Source organism: Natrix helvetica, assembly GCF_964273705.1.
Source record: "Natrix helvetica genome assembly, chromosome: 2".
Classification (NCBI taxonomy): Eukaryota; Metazoa; Chordata; class Lepidosauria; order Squamata; family Natricidae; genus Natrix; species Natrix helvetica.
In genome coordinates this window covers 224,949,120-224,965,948 of record NC_138552.1, presented here as the reverse complement: position 1 = coordinate 224,965,948, position 16,829 = coordinate 224,949,120, and the positions used below count along the sequence as shown (strand labels likewise).

Below are 16,829 nucleotides of genomic sequence, written 5' to 3'. Positions count from 1 at the left end.
CCAATTAAGAGATGTGTAAATCAAACCTGGCAGAAAATAAAAAATGCTACGGAGGATGCCAAGATTCTAGTGGCAAATTAGATTTGTGGAAAATACTGGAACAAGGCAGTCAACAACTGTTAAGTATATGGACAAGATAAAACCTGGAGTTGGTTATAGAACAAATCCACTGATTTCTAATAGTCATGGATATGGCTAAGAATTCTGTAACTTTCCAATTTACAATCAATGGTTAAAACTGGTGAAAAGCTTACTAATAAATGATTCAGTTAGATCAAAGGACCACATGTGACATATGGAACAGTCTAGTAATTCTTGGGTCACAAACTCATGCCTGTGTCTCAGCATGTGCAAAGGTGATGCTGATAAGGAATGTTATCTTTACTTGAAGTAACCAATAAGGGTTGGGCATCAAATCATTACAATGTAAATTATCTTCTATATGGTGCATAAATGATAAGTTAAGAAAATCAAGATATAAGAAAAGGAGCACTCATGAGCTCATGATACCGAAAGACCTATCCTTTTGGATGTCAAAGTCTCCACTTGAGCTAAGCCAAAGCTTTATCTGCCCCCTTTCATTGCAGACATTTTGTGAAAGTGGCCTTAACATATGCTCAACATTCCAAATATAGCCACCATCTCAAAAAGAGTGATAGGTCATGGGATACTCATCTCCCACAAAAGAGTGCAACACAAAATGTTTGAATGAAAGTATATTACCTATAGTTGAGAGCAACCTATTTCTCCATTCATGACTCTTGGAATATAAGCAGATATGGCACATATAAGTAACTTGAATATTTATAGTTTCATATTTTGTATGATTATGCAATTCTGGGGTTAAAGTTAGCGAGGAGAAAGTACCTTGTTCTAATGTTTCTTCCATTTCTTGGAATCTGACTCTTCTTTTTGACTGTCTCAGCTGGATTTGAGCCAATGTTTTTTCTTCATTGTCGTCTCTTTTTTTCAATATAGACACAAGCCCCTCCGCAGGAACAGTCTAACAAGAATGATAGACTATTATAAAAACAGTATTAAGACACTGTTTCATTTGCGCGCTTATATATTGCAGAATCTTACACATTACCTTTGACATATTTTAACTCTTGGCTTTAATCTTCACAATGATTGAAGATTATTAGTTGCGAATATAATTGTTTTATAAGATATTTGACTTTAAAACACTGTTAAATACCAAATACCAATGGCACTATTAATGTATTGTAATATAATGTTCTCCATTGGTTCCATTCGGATAGAAGCTAGATGCTATCATAGATAAAAGAAACTCAAGTATTTCCTTATTTGGATGTTGGATATGCAATTAAGAATAAATCTGGTATTTTTGAATAAACACAGACAAAACACACAAAAAACTACAAAACCATCTTCCATTACAAATTGTAGAAGTGTGTTGATTGGTTACAAAAACTTCCATGCATCCCTTCCACAGTCATCACCTACAATTCATATCAAATCATTTATTTTAAATCAAGTATATTTATATATATTACTATCATCATACCTCAATCTTCATTTGACTATAATTGTTTTTACATCCTTTTATATAAAATATTCCAAATTTAAAGCAAAATCATATAATGGCATTCCATTAGCTCTTCCCAATATCATCCAGTAACATTACATTTTTATAACATGTTCTATATAAAAAATGGTTATATTTAATAACAGTTTCTAAACCTCCTTTCGTCATTTGCAATTTATATCAAATTTCCTCTTATCAAATCAATATATGCAGGGCAAGAAAAGTAGTTTATGGGACGACTTCCAACTTCGAGAGATCTTTTTTTTTTTTTTTTGGCGAGAACTTGGAAGGTATTTTCTGGTATTTTTTTAACCATGGGCACACAGTCTACTTTTCTTGTCCTGCACGTGGAGCAGAGGATGGAGCTGGAAAGCAAGTTAGTGAAGGGATGTAGCTGTCTTGGAGGGGGAGTGTGTGTGTGTGTGTGTTCGTTCATTCTGCCAGGACCCCCCCCCTGCAAGGCCAGAGCAGCACAGTCAGCTGTTCGGTGGCCAGCAAGCAGGGCAGGTGAAGGCCAGGATGCAAGGAGAACTTGGGTCATTGTGGCCGCAGGCAAGCAGGTGGTGGGACGGAGAGGGTGGGACTGGTGGACTTGCTGCTTTCTGCACCTGAAAAATAATAAGCCCTCCCCCTTCAATAAGCCCAAGGCCATATTTCGTGGGTCAAAAAAATATAAGAACCTGTCTTATTTTTGGGGAAATACGGTAGTGCTTCTGACAACATTTCTCTCCTTAGTTCCATCACTTCTCTCTTTTCTTCTTCTATACTTTGAGATCTGCGGTAGAGATCCAGTCCATCTATCTCCCCTTTCCATATTCCACTCTTTCCATTTCCAACTATACTGTCAGTATCAACAATTTTCTTGTCTCTTTGTTTATTTATTCCTTCAGTTTTTAGAACTCTGACCTCCACTTTCTTCATTTGATGAACATCCTCAATTTTTCCATCAATTTTTGCTGTTCTAGGATCTATGTTCTCCAATCTCTTCTCAATTCTCTTTGTTACTTCTAATAATTTTTGAATTTCAAACATAATCTTCTGCAATGTTAAGGTTTCTTTTTCATGTTGCACCATTCTTCCAACACTGCCACTCTGACATTCAAAACTTTTTATTAAATTTAAAGCAAGTTCATTTATAATCTTTCAAGACAAGGCTCTCCACTCCAGCTGCCAATGAAGCTCCCAAAAAGCACCTGTATAAACAACCCATGCTCTTCTCACTATCACTCTCTGTAAACAAGCTGAGGAACCCTGAATTGCAAAGTCAAATGATCAAAGAGAAAAAAGAATAGACAATATTTCCAAGCTTTCCAAGTCTCCAGCGTCCAGGTGGCAGTGTTACTTCCTTTCCCTCTGTTATTAGTCCTTTTTGTATTCCTTTTATATCTTCTTTATATTCTAGGCTTAAAGAAAACAAAATTCTTAAATGGAGCAAAAAAACAAAACAAAACCCCAAAACATCCAATCCAGCATTATAAAAATAAAGAAAAAGATTTTAATCCATAGGTATAAAAAAAGAATATAAAAAGTAGTAGAAGAAAAACTAATCTGTTCAATTTAAAGAATAGGAAACATTTGTAAAAGTTCCATTTGTAAAAGAAATTTTTAAAAAAAAGGATAACACACTGTCTAATGTAGCTTAATTTCGCAGCTTGTTCTCTTCTGTTTTCAAATTTAATTTAGCTTTAATTTTGTTTTGGGTAGTCTCTTTTATAATAATAACATTTCCTCACCAGATGGACACACTTTCTCTTTCCGTTTTCCTCCTGTTCCAGAGCTGTCCCAACTCCAGCAGCTTCAATGGCTGCACTTCTGTTGCTGGCAAAAAGAGATTCTCCTGGATCAATCAGGGACTTTGCTGTGTCCCTGAGATCAGCAGGAGTACTCTTCCCTATCACCGTCTCTTCAGGACAGTTTAGGTCCAAAAGGACTGTCCAGCAGCAAAAGTATCGACTGTGATCTTGGAGCTCCAAGATTGCACATTGTGTTATTGCGACATCAGCTCCTCTCTCCGTCTGTAATGGAAGATGGTTTTGTGGGGGTCTTTTGTGTGTGTTTTATCTGTTTGTGTTTATTCAAAAATAAAAAAAATCTTTTTAAAAAAAGAATAAATCTGGTATAATGATGAAAGCAAACACAGAATTATAAGACAAATTGCTGCAGTACAGCTATAAAGTTTATATTTTACTCCAAACAGTAGTCTGAATTCCACAAATAAGCCTCTTAAAACATAAAAAACTCTTAAAATATAAAATCAATAATAAAGTGAATTGCTAAAAGCATAGGTACTTAAAGTGGAGTTCTTAGTACCTTCTATCTGCAAAGGATCATTTTAGCTATATTAGTAGAGCCATTACTGCTCCATGAATTATTTAATTTTTCAAGGCAGCCAATCTATGGATATGGCCATATTTCAGTTATTGTACTTTCATCAATATTGTCAAATAAAAAAGAAGATTGTTTTGATCAATGCTTTTTGAATTAAATTATATTGCAAAACAATCTATAATAAGTGAATTGCAATCTGCACTGAACTGTTATATAAAAAAAGGATGCAATATTGCAGATAATTCTGCCAACTGCCAGCAGTTTGATCCTGACGGGCTCAAGGTTGACTCAGCTTTCCATCTTTCCAAGCTCAATAAAATGATGATCCAGATTATTAGGGGCAATATCTCTGTAATTCTGTAAACCACTTAGAGGGGTATAAAGCACTGTGAAGTGGTATATAGGTCTAAGTACTATTGCTATTGTTTTTCAGGACTTTGTAATGCACATACATTCCAAGCAAGCAGCTATATGGCATCCATTAAGCTGAAAATTCAATTTCAGCTTCAGTACTCCCATCACTGTTAAATATTGGCAATGACCACACACGTATTTTGATATGAAATGTGAAATGCACATGCAGCAATGCCATAGACAACAGTAAGAATTGAAATAGTCAGGTTTGAGAATTTTCTCAAGGTCAAAAACTCATTAAATGTTATGGAGAGGTTACAATCCTAAAGGCGAGTATGGCATGTCTAATCTATCAAAAAATTCTCATTCAGCTATACTGACATGCAAGTCACATCAATAATAGCTGAACATAATTTTAATTCAATATATTTGAAAAGCAAATAATCCCAGATTTAAATATAAAGCAATTACATATATTCAAGCCACAGTCAATTTCCTTTCTAAACGTCTTAAAGATTATTAATGTATTGAAATATACTACAGGTATAGTAATCACCTTCAGCAGAACTAAGAAATAGAAACTTCTTTTTCAAATTTATTATGACAATCACTTATAAATAGCATTTTGTGAATACCCTTTCTTTTCCACCATTTTAATGCCTTTGCAGTTATTTCCCTGGAATGTTCAGCTTTCAGAATACACAATGCCCCCTGAAGACTGTGTACTCCATTGCAGACAAGATGTACAAAGACCTCTGGATGTTAGAAATAGGACACCACAAGGAACAATTAAAGACAGCCAAACGTTTACCTATTAACTGATTTCAATTATACCTATTTTAATTCTGATTTTAAAAGTATTGACTTCAGTGTTGTTTTTACCCTGTGTTTTTCCATTATTGTTAAGTCCCTCTGAGCGACAAAATCACCATCAGACAATCGCAAAAGCCAGCTTTACTTTGAACAGTTTACATCTTACAACAATACCTTTAACACCATCAAACATCCTCATCTACCTATCCCAGGTCTTTGGGATAGAGATGCCAAATTCTTTCTGAACATCTGGCTGACTATGTGACATACCATAATAATACAAAGGAAGCAAGAAAATACCTCTCTCTTAGAAAATATTAATGCTGGGCAAGTTTAATGCAACTGTAAACCTTGAATTCTGGCAGCTGTAAATCCTGATTTATAATGCATCAAATAGCAACTTCTCTAAAATGCTGACCTTTGGTGGTTTAGTAACATATAGTATTGAAGACATTTTGGTAGGAGAGTTGAGGAAGGGCACAAAAAAACTTTGTATATTGTATGAAAGTTAGGTATAACGAGACATTGGCTTAGGGCAGGGGTGTCCAAACTTGGCAACTTTAAGACTTGTGGACTTCAACTCCCAGAATTCCCCAGCCAGCTGGGGAATTCTGGGAGTTGAAGTCCACAAGTCTTAAAGTTGCCAAGTTTGGACACCCCTGGCTTAGGGTATCTCTCTGAAATGTTCTTTAATGCATGGCTATGAATTGGGGTATCTATTCTGCTGTTCATGCCAAGATGTGTTTTTATGCAAAACATGGACATGAATCTATTTTGATAGGATAGCCAATTGAAATATCGTGCCACATTTTATTATAGTTGTAAGAGAAAGTATTTCAGTGCTTTGTGCACAACTCAGATATATTAAGCAAAACAAGCCAGACACCAAGATGTGGATCATAGATCAGATTCCTGTCAACATGTCAGTAGAATTTTTATTGGTATTTCTGATTGTAATATTAAAATTCAACTCCCCCTTTTGAAACAGAGATCATACATTTCTCCATGATCTGTCTCCCTCTAGGGGGGAATCCACAGCGTTGCTTAGAAGAGCGGGCAAAATAAATGGAAACTACTGTATTTTTCGGAGTATAAGACACACCTTTTTTCCTCAAAAAAGAGGCTGAAAATCTGGGTGCGTCTTATACACTAAATATAGCATTTTTGCCTCCCGAACCCCACCCCCTTCACTAAAATGGCCGTGCATAGCCTTATGGAGGCTTTTAGAGAGCTCCTGGGGGCTGCGGAGGGCAGAAATGAGCAAAAAATGCCCCCCCAGCCCCAGGAGCACTCTATAATCCTCCATAAGGCTATGCATGCAATTATTTTGAGAAAAAAACGGGCCTGTTTTCGTGAAAACGGACCGTTCTTTGCTCATTTTAGGGGGGGCACCCCCCAGAAGCACCCTGCAAGTCCCCCCAAGGCTATTTATGCCTTTTTGAGGAGGTTTGCAGAGTGCAAAAACTTTTTTTCCCTTTTGGAAAGCTCTTTAACTGATTGATGAGAACTACATTGATCATGTGCTGTGCCAGCAGAAACAAAGTCTTAGGTGCTGCAGATTGTAAACAATTTCCTTGTCCAGCACATGGATAAATACACCTGGAAACATCTACCTATCTACCTACTCTCTCCCTCCCTCCCTACTTTATTTTTCTCTCTCTCCCTCCCTCTATCTACCTACTTACCCACTCTTTCTCCCTACCTATCTACTATATTTCTCTCTTTCTTCCCCCCCTATCTACCTACATACCTATCTACTCTCTCGCCCCCTCTACTGTATTTCTCTCTATTTCTCTCTGTCTATCCCTCTACTTACTAACCTACCTACTCTCTTCCTACCTATCCACTGTATTTCTCTATCTATCTATTTCTCTCTCTCTATCCCTCTACCTACCAACCTACCTTCTCTGTCTCTCCCTACCTATCTACTGTATTTCTCTCTCTATTTCGCTCTATCCCTCTACCTACCTACTTACCTACACACACTCTCTCCCTCCCTCCCTCCCTACTGTATTTTTCTATTTCTCTCTCTCTCTCCCTTTATCTACCTACCTACCTACTCTCTCTACCTACCTACCTATCTATTGTATTTCTCTCTCTTTCTCGCCCTCTCTATCCCTCTAGCTACCTACCTACTTTTTTAAAAAAATTGCCTCTTCAAAATCTTGGTGCGTCTTATACTCCGGTGCTTCTTATACTCTGAAAAATACTGTATTTACTCCTTCAGTTTTTTGTCAGGATAGATACAGTAGTCCTCAACTCATAAACGAATTGAGCCCAAAACTTCTGTTGTTAAGTAAGACATTTGTTAAGTGAGTTTTGTCCCATTTTATGACCTTGCTTGCCACAATTGTTAAGTGAATCGCTGCAATTTATACGTTAGTAATCTGGTTGTTAAGTGAATCTGGCTTCTCCCTTGACTTTGCTAGTCAGAAGGTTGCAAAAGGGGATCATATGACCTTGGGACACAGCAACGATCGTAAGTATGAACCAACTGCGAAGCGTCTGAATTTTGATCATGGGATGCTTCAAAGGTTGTAACTGTGAAAAAGGGTCATAAGTAATTTTTTCAGTGTTGTAACTTTGAACAGTCACTAAATGAACTGTTGTAAGTCGAGAACTACCTGTATGTCTGGAGAAAAAAACAGCCAACAATAATAAAGATAAGGAAGAGATTTGGATCAGCAGTGGCTCTGTTCAATACTAATGACTTGCTTATTGTATTGCAGCTTAACAAGTGTCCAGAATACTAAGTCCTCAATTTTAGGAAATCAACATACAATTTTAAATTATCCAATATTCAAATCCATTTAATCTTCCATAGTAAACCACTATAGCTCTTCTCTAATGAAAATTGAAAACCTCCATCCCATCTCCTTTGCTTTCCCATATTTTACATCTCTTTAAAGGCTCGTTTTCCAGCTGACAGAGCCAGAGGAGCAAGCTCCCTCTAGAGAGAGCTCATATTATTCCATATTTGGCCTGCAGAGATTGCTGCTGAATGATGCAAGGTACATACTGTGCCTTCTTTAAAGACCAATGTCTCTCTGTGATAAATTCAGTGCTCAAAGAACAGCAACACAGAGCTAAGAATTACATAAGATTTCCCATAAGAGCATTGTATCAACTCTTACACTTACAGTAAATACAAGATGAGAAAGTGTGAAAAACACACAAATAAATAGATTGTAAAGAGGCTAGAATTGTTAAAACATGGTTTTAGCAAGTTAAAGTTTCTCAAAATCATTATTTATGTAAAAAACAGCATTGAACAAGTAGAAGAATAGTGAAAGTTTTATATACACTCCATTTAAAAGAATCTTTCAGAAGACTGATAGGGCCTTCTTCATTTTTCTTAAGGAAATCATAATATTTGCTAGATTTCTTTTTAAAAAAATATAGAATCTTAGTTTTAAAACTCAGAATAAACCACTTTAATTTTACTGAAACTTTAACAATTACAATGCACATTCTATCAAGTGGTTGGAAATATCTGGTATTCTTCTTTCCCATTTAAAATTTGGGAACATTGCTATCTCTGTCTTTCTTTCTTTTTCTTTCTTTCTCTCTCTCTCTCTCTCTCTCTCTTCATTCATTCATTATATTCATTATACTCTCTCACACAGTGCTAGGACCCATCTATCTGTTAATAATAACACAAGTCCTTTCAACATTTTGAAATACACACTCTCAGAGCTACAAGTTAACCTTTACAAGAAAAACAGGGTTAAAGTTTAAAAAAAGACTTAATAAATTCTTCATTCTAAATTCCGCTTCCATACATTTATTTTAGAAAGATAGGAATTGATTTAAATGGTGTTAAGAACAATTGCACTAAGTAAACAGACAAACCAGTGACCCTAGGGAGAAGTCCAATGAATAAGTCAAATGAAATAAAGCATTATTATTAATGTTGTTGTTAGAAAAACAGCTGAATGCTATCAAAGGATTTTGATAGAAAAACTGATGTTTTTCTTTCCAATTTTTACAGATCAATGCATCAGCCCTAAACTGTAATTTTCTAAGGCTGACTTTATAAGAAGATACAGTTAACATTTCCAAAACATGAAGTGACTGCAATAAAATCAGTCAGCAATGAAAGAATAGCATGTTCTGTCTTAATATCTAATTCTTTGAAAAGCAATCTAAGGAATTTATTAAGCTTAGTAGCTGCACCAAGAAGTTATAATAAAACAAAATGATTTTTAGAGGTTAACAGGAACAATAGAGAATGGCAATAAAAGTGAAACGTGGATCTGGAATATCTCAGAATGTTTGTGATCAGAAATAGAAAAATAATGTATGCTAACATGCCTGTTTTCTAGGTGGAAATCTATTTTTTCATTTTTAAAATATAATTTATATTAAAGAAATATTTTATAAAGTTTAAAGATAAAAGATGAAAAAAGCAGAAAGATAAAAAGTATTGAAAACAAAAGAAAGTGAGAGAAAAAGGAAAAAAACACTTAAGAAATGACTTCAGATCGTCTTTACAGCAGTTATAGAAATAATTAATGCAATTTTCATCTTCAAAATTACACAACATACTTCCCTACTCCTCATATAAGCTCATTTTAACAGAGGTAAATCCAGAAGTTCATTTTTACCCATTGAAAATCTATTTTTTCCAAAGTGCATATTTAACACTGGGAAAGTCATGCAAGTACCATAACCTTTCTCTTCCACCGTTTTACAGACTAAAGAAAATAAATACATACAGCGCCATCATGAATCATTAAAACAAGAAACACCCCCCCCCCCATTTACCTCTGCAATCTGTATTCGCTTTGCAAGCTCATCAAGTGAAGAAAAGCTTTCATCTGGTGAATAATCTTCTGATGAAGAATAAAGTGCTTGTTCAAGTGGAATATGTGGAAGAATTGCAGAGTTCTCTTGGGCTTCTAGGAATTTAAGAGCCCCCTCTCTAACTTTTATGGTACCATTTAAAATCTGTTCAAAGAAGCCTTCTGATTCCACACCTTCACCTTTTTCTTCCAGTACTGTTGTTTCTTCCTGTATCCATTCATATACAACTCTAGGCTGTTTGGACATCTCAGTGTCAAACTGTACATTCCCACTAATGTCTGATGGTTGGTTTTGCACAGTATTTCTGTTATTTTCATAATCAGGCTGTTGCTGCTGTGGCTGATTTACTAGGTTGCTTTCCAGCTGGCTACTGGCAATCACCACAGAGCTAGAACAGCTTTTTGTCCTCAGTAAGTTTCTTTCGGATGGAATATTTTCATCTGTGGCTATAAGATCAGGAGGTATATAATCAGCATCTGTCCAAACTAATGCATCTACCATCGGTTCACTAAAACTTGCTGTAGGCTTCTCAGCTGCTGCTTCTATTTTTGCTCCATACTGAGAGAACTGTTCTTTCCTTAGCTGCAGGCTGTCATTTTCACTAGCATCCCTCAAAGATAAACACTGAGAGAAAGGCGTGTCCAGGGTCCCTGTGGATAAAACAAATGGCTGATTCAGTGTGAGTTCAGTACAGCAGAGCTCCTCCTCGAGATGATGTTTCCTCGCAGATAGCTGAAGTCTTTCTTTTTCCTTAATCAGACAACAGCTTTCAGACTGGAAACTTTCATCCCTCTCTCTTTCTCTGTGATGGTTCTTTTTCTTTGCTTCAATACTTGGCTGGCTCTGAGTAGCTAAATGAAATGGAAAAAGAGTTGAAGCATTTAGAGGTGATTCAGCACAAAAACACTGAGGGGGAAAAAAAGCAACAACTAAACATCTGACAACACTGTCAATAACGCTTGAACAAATTATCCTTGGCAGCAATGGCTCTGATTCATTAATTTTAATACCAAGATTTAAAATAGCCAGATCTCATTAAAATAAACGAGCCTAACTTTGAATGAAGTGTTATCTTAATGTTTATGCAAACTGTGCCTGAAGTTCAATGTTGGTATGTATCGAAAAATTAGAATATCGTGCAAAAGTTCATTTATTTCAGTAAAGCAACTTAAAAGGTGAAACTAATATATGAGATAAGACTCATTACATGCAAAGCAAGATAGGTCAAGCCGTGATTTGTCATAATTGTGATGATTATGGCGTACAGCTCATGAAAACCCCAAATCCACCATTTCAGAAAATTAGAATATTACATGCAATCAATAAAACAAGGATTGTACATAGAACAATATCGGACCTCTGAAAAGCTTCCATGCCACGCTGCATTGAGGCAGTAATTGCTGCAAAAGGGGCCCAAACCAAGTACTGAGCACCTATGCATTCTTATACTTTTCAGAGGTCCGATATTGTTCTATGTACAATCCTTGTTTTATTGATTGCATGTAATATTCTAATTTTCTGAGATTGTGGATTTGGGGTTTTCATGAGCTGTACGCCATAACCATCACAATTATGACAAATCATGGCTTTAACTATCTTGCTTTGCATGTAATGAGTCTTATCTCATATATTAGTTTCACCTCATATATTAGTTTCACCTTTTAAGTTGCATTACTGAAATAAATGAACTTTTGCACGATATTCTAATTTTTTGAGTTTCACCTGTATAGTTTGAATCCAATGTTTGAACCACTGTTTATGTTGCTTATAAATGAAATATGTAGAAAACCTATTAGGATACCTGTGCAGTAAAAATAGAGGCAGAGCAAGGGAAGTCAAAAATTATATACCAGTTATCACAGAATATCTCCCAACTAGCTGAAGGAAGAATGCTGTATTTAATAGTATAATCTTGTATGATTATTTTACTAGCAAGAGAATATTAAACTAGGCAAAGCTAGGCAATTCAATCAAGTGTATACTAGAGCAACTTCTGATTAGCGTATTTTTCGGAGTATAAGATGCACCTTTTATTCTCAAAAAAGAGGCTGAAAATCTGTTTTATTGATTGCATGTAATCTTATACATGCATCTTATACATCGAATACAGCAATTTTTGGCTCCCAAAGCCCCACCCCTTTCACCACAATGGCCATGCATACCCTTATGGAGGCTTTTAGAGAGCTGCTGGGGGCTGGGGAGGGCAGAAATGAGCAAAAAATAGGCTGTTTTTTGCCCCCCCCCAACCCGCAGCAGCACTCTGTAAGCCTCCATAAAGCTATGCATGCAATTTTTTTGACAAAAAAACGGGCACGTTTTCGCGAATAAAAGGCATGAATAGCCTTGGGGGGGCTTGCAAGAAAAAAAAAACGGGCCCGTTTTCGTCAAAAACGGACCATTTTGGGGAGGTTTGTAGAGTGCAAAAACCTCCCCCCCCCTTTTCGGAAAGCTCTTTAGTTAGAGTGATTGATGAGAATTACATTGATCAAGTGCTGTGCCAGCAGAAACAAGTCTTAGGTGCGGCAGGTTGTCAGCAATTTCCTTCTCCAGCACATGGATAAATATACCTGGAAACATCTACCTACCTACCTACCTACCTATCTACTCTCTCTCTCTCTCTCTCTCTCTCTCTCTCCCTACCTACCTACTGTATTTCTTTCTCTCTCTCTATCCCTCCACCTATCTACCTACCTACCTACTCTCTCTCTCTCTCTCTCTCTCTCTCTCTCTCCCTACTTACTGTATTTCTCTCTATCTCTCTCTATCCCTCTACCTACCTACCTACCTACCTACCTACCTACCTACTCTCTGTCTCCTTACCTACCTACTGTATTTCTCTCTCCCTCTCTCTCTCCCTCTACCTACCTACTCTCTCTCTCTCCCTACCTACCTACTGTATTTCTCTCTCCCTCCCTCTCTATCCCTTTATCTGCCTACCTACTTTTTTTTAAATTTGCCTCTTCAAAACGTTGGTGCGTCTTATACTTCTGTGCGTCTTATACTCTGAAAAATATGGGTAACTACAAATCCTTGTCCATATATGAACTAAACAAGGAATGTCTGTGTCTAGAAATGCACATGGATATCAGTTTGTACTGTATAATGTAAAAATAAGTTCACCATAGTTACAAATGTATTTTCTTAACTTGCACTTAAAAACAGAGAACTGAAAATATGCTGTAAGTTCCTTAATGTTTGCAGAATAATTTTCCAATATGAATAAAGGGTCATAGCAGAAAAATCAACAAGAACTCAATGGCAACTTCGGTAACAGAGGAAAATCCAGGCTTGACTTTATGTCCTTAAATGACTAAATTAGGAGAATATCAAAGAGAGGAGAGGAATAGCGATGATGGGAAGGATTTTCAAGATGACATAGATAACTTGGTCTAAGGAGCAGAGATTCCCCATCCCTGTTCTGAGAGATCTTTCCTTGAAGTTATTGACAGAAAAACACAAAAAGATCCTAACTGAAGTGTATAAGTATGCTATGGATGATTTGTGATAGATTTGAATATGAAATTTTAATTTTAATTTGAAGTCTCATATCTAAATTTCCTCTCTAAAAATAGGCTGAATTTTACAGTTGTTCTTTGCCTTTCAGTAAAAAATGTTAATCTTTACATACATTTCAAGAAAATGTTTTAAAGGCATTAAGAATAATAAACATGAGAAACTTAGTAATATTCCACAACTGAATTTTGAGGGAACTTTAGCTATACAATGCTATTGTAGGAGATACAATTTCTCCATAATATAATCAAGTATTTATATACTATAGGAAAAATATGGCGCTGTGTACTGAAGGATGTGTTTAAAATTTCCATCAGCTGACATACTCATTTTAAAACTCAAGTTTATTATTAGTGAAAAAATAAATTGATAGCTATTAAAGAAACAACGGTTCAATAGTAAAGCATAACCATAAAAGCTCAGAGATTAAATACTCTGCTCAAAGTAGACATTAGATTTAGAAAAACTGGGCTGCAAGTTACAGCAACTACATAAAAAAGCATCTATAAATATTAGATCATTTTTTAGAAGATATGACTATATTGTGATGAAGAAAAAAAAGATCTTTTAATTTTCAACTAACAAATAACATTAAATTAAAAATCAGACTATGTAAGGAGAGATCTGAAACTCTACTCACGACTTTTGTGACTGCCATGACTATGCTACTGTCATGCATTAATCTAAAAAGTCTAATTGCATTTTCTACTCGGCTCCACTTACCGATTTCCAATGACAAAATTATTATTGCAATGGATGCACTATCTATATTTGGATAGGACCATTTTTTAATGCCAGGAATTATATTGTACATTTGAAGAAAAACAAGAGGTATAATGGCTGGACTGATAATGTAGGTGAACCAATGTCAGACATGTGGCCTGGGTTTTCTATTTTGTTTTCCTGTTTTAGAGGGAGCATTTATTATTTTTAAAAATTATGTTAAATCTATTTCAGGGGTTCATGTGTTTCCCACCTCAAAATAGTTGGAAATGTGCCACTGTTTTATTTTTTTGGTTGTTCTTGCAACTGTGATTGTAGCAGCATAAAATTAGTTCAGAGGCAATGTGTAACCTATCTCTGATTACATCTGCCAAGACTGTCTCCTATACATTTATACAACTTAATTACTAATGCCATTTATAGCAGACTGTTACCATGAAAAAGGCACATAAACTTCACAAAAATATATTCAGAAGACACTTTTTCATGCTATCACTCAATATTAACTTTCATATTTTTCAACTTCCTGCTCAGTTTCATTAATAACTGTATCTTTTTTCTGTAAGATTTAATACTGGAAAATAAAGAGTGTTATTTAAAGCCATTGCCAGTATAGCCTTTTTTTCTAAAAAAAAGACAGCAAGATATAATTACATTTTCTTGTTCTGATTTTAAAAGGTTGATTATTCTTCCAAATGAATAATTTTCAAATAATTTATATTTTTGTTTAATTTAAGCTAGAGTAATTTATAGGACAAATACCTGAATCCCATGTAGAAGTAATTTGTTCTTTTAAATCCTCAGATGCCATTAAACTTATGAACGGTTCATATCTGAAGGATATTTCTTTATTTATGAGCTGAAAAGCAAAATAACATTTACATTATAAATATCTTTGCTTTTATGTTTATGTTGCACATGTTATGGGAAATAAATTCTTTTAAAGAAGAACCCAATTATTTAATAGCAAAACTATGCCAAGAAAAAAAAATCATAGCTTACCTTGCTTCTGGAGACAAGTGGCCTGTAACCCAAAAACATAAGAAAATTAAAAATAAACAGCAAGTCTCACCAAAATATTCTTCATAACAAACGTCACCAAAACTAGAGAACAAATCAGATCTGTTTTTTCCATGTTCTAATATTAGCACAGGGCTTTCCAAGACTGAAATACTATCTATACCACCAGTTTTAAAGCACAGAGCCAGGGCATACCAATATTAATGACATTACTGTACAAATTGTCACTTGATGGCCCAGAAGGCAATAAAAATAGTGAAATGAATATAAGATCTTTTAAGTGCCCTTGCAGCCTGTGTTTATTTAAAAATTCCAGCCTTTACAGAAATTGCCCTAAACTGAAGTCAACCAAGAAAAATTAGCCAAAGACTTTGAATTCTGATTTATTGTTGCGGAAACTACACAGAGAGAATATACTACTGGCTTAATGGCAGTTCATTTAGTGGCCCTTCGAAATTACCAAGGATGCTGAACGAAGGGACTTATGACCAAAATTATGGCTGGTGTAGTGCCCCCATGATCACATGATTGTGATTTGGGCATTTGGCAACCCATTTCCACTTATGACTGGTTCCCAAGCTCCCTGTCATCATGTCATTGCCATTTGAAATCTTCCCTTTCCCAGAAAATCAATGGCCAAACCACTGCTGTCTGCCAAGAGGATTCCCTCTCATTTCTGGGAAGTGGCTGAAAACAGTCCCAAAATTCAAGCAGGATTTTTGCACGGAATATTTGCAGAATGGGTTGTTTGTAACCAGCCCCAAGAAACAAGAAGGGGGTCTCTTGTCTATGGGGGCTGACTGAGAAAGGTCCATTTCAAAATCCAAGCAAGATTTGTAGCCCAAGAGTGGAGAGGCAATATGATAAGATAGAGAACGGAAAGGTCCCTTGGGATGGGGGAGGTCCTGGTGTGCTGCCCCACTCACTCAAACACAGAGATTTAGAGAGTTTATTAATGTTCTATTAATGTTCCCCAGCAATTCCCTTTACCCAGCCTCAGAAATGTCCCAAATAAATCCAGCCACAAATGGGCCAAGATTAGTCCACAAGGCATTTGCCAATAATCCATAAAACAATGGAAAGTCACTCCAACAAAGAAGTCCACCAAACAAACTTAAATCCACCAGGTGAAACTGAAATACACACACAAAAGCTCTTGGCAAGAGAAGTTCAGAGTCTCCAAGGCACAGAGTCAAGGAGGAAGCAAGAGGATCAAACACACAGAGCCAGAAACCCAACACGTTGTTTCCAGCAACACCTCCCTCTGCCTGCCATGATAAATAGTTTTCCGGTGCAGCCCATCAAGACGGGCGCGGGCATTCTCCCGAGTAATCTGGCAGATCTCCATTGCTCTTATCTTTTATCTGCCCGGTGTGCTTTCAGATCCACCATGGAAGGCAGTTCCTCCTTCTCACTGACGGTCCACCCCTGCAAGCTGTCCTTAGCCGAAGCTTCCCATAAATCTCTTTCAGCCGACTACTCAGTCATTTATTAACCTACTTCCTGACGTGCCAGGAATGAGTTCATCCTCCTTTGAGCTGACCTCCAAGGAAGAATCCGAGGAGTCGTCCAAGGGAGACATCATACCTGGGTGGTCTGGTGCCTGCCACACACAAGTGTCTCCCTACTCAGTGGCTGAAAAACATGCTTGGATTTAGGCAGGGAGGATTTAGGTCCAGAGCAGAGAGGCAGTACAGTAAGTACAGTAAGATGCAAGGTGCCT

The 16,829-nt window shown here is 36.3% G+C and overlaps 1 protein-coding gene across 4 annotated transcripts in view; it reads right to left on the bottom strand.

Annotated features, from left to right (window-relative positions):
* Positions 1-16,829, bottom strand: part of CNST (consortin, connexin sorting protein) — a 43,736-nt gene that overhangs the window by 7,439 nt on the left and 19,468 nt on the right. For 3 of the 4 annotated variants that reach the window (XM_081940216.1, XM_081940215.1, XM_081940217.1), the window contains 4 exons: positions 15,089-15,110; positions 14,849-14,945; positions 9,812-10,701; positions 868-1,003 (listed from right to left, as the gene is read on the bottom strand). In XM_081940216.1, the coding sequence (XP_081796342.1) occupies positions 868-1,003; positions 9,812-10,701; positions 14,849-14,945; positions 15,089-15,110 (1,145 nt within the window). The remainder of the gene's footprint in view (positions 1-867; positions 1,004-9,811; positions 10,702-14,848; positions 14,946-15,088; positions 15,111-16,829) is intronic. The other variant, XM_081940218.1, reaches the window with a different exon arrangement.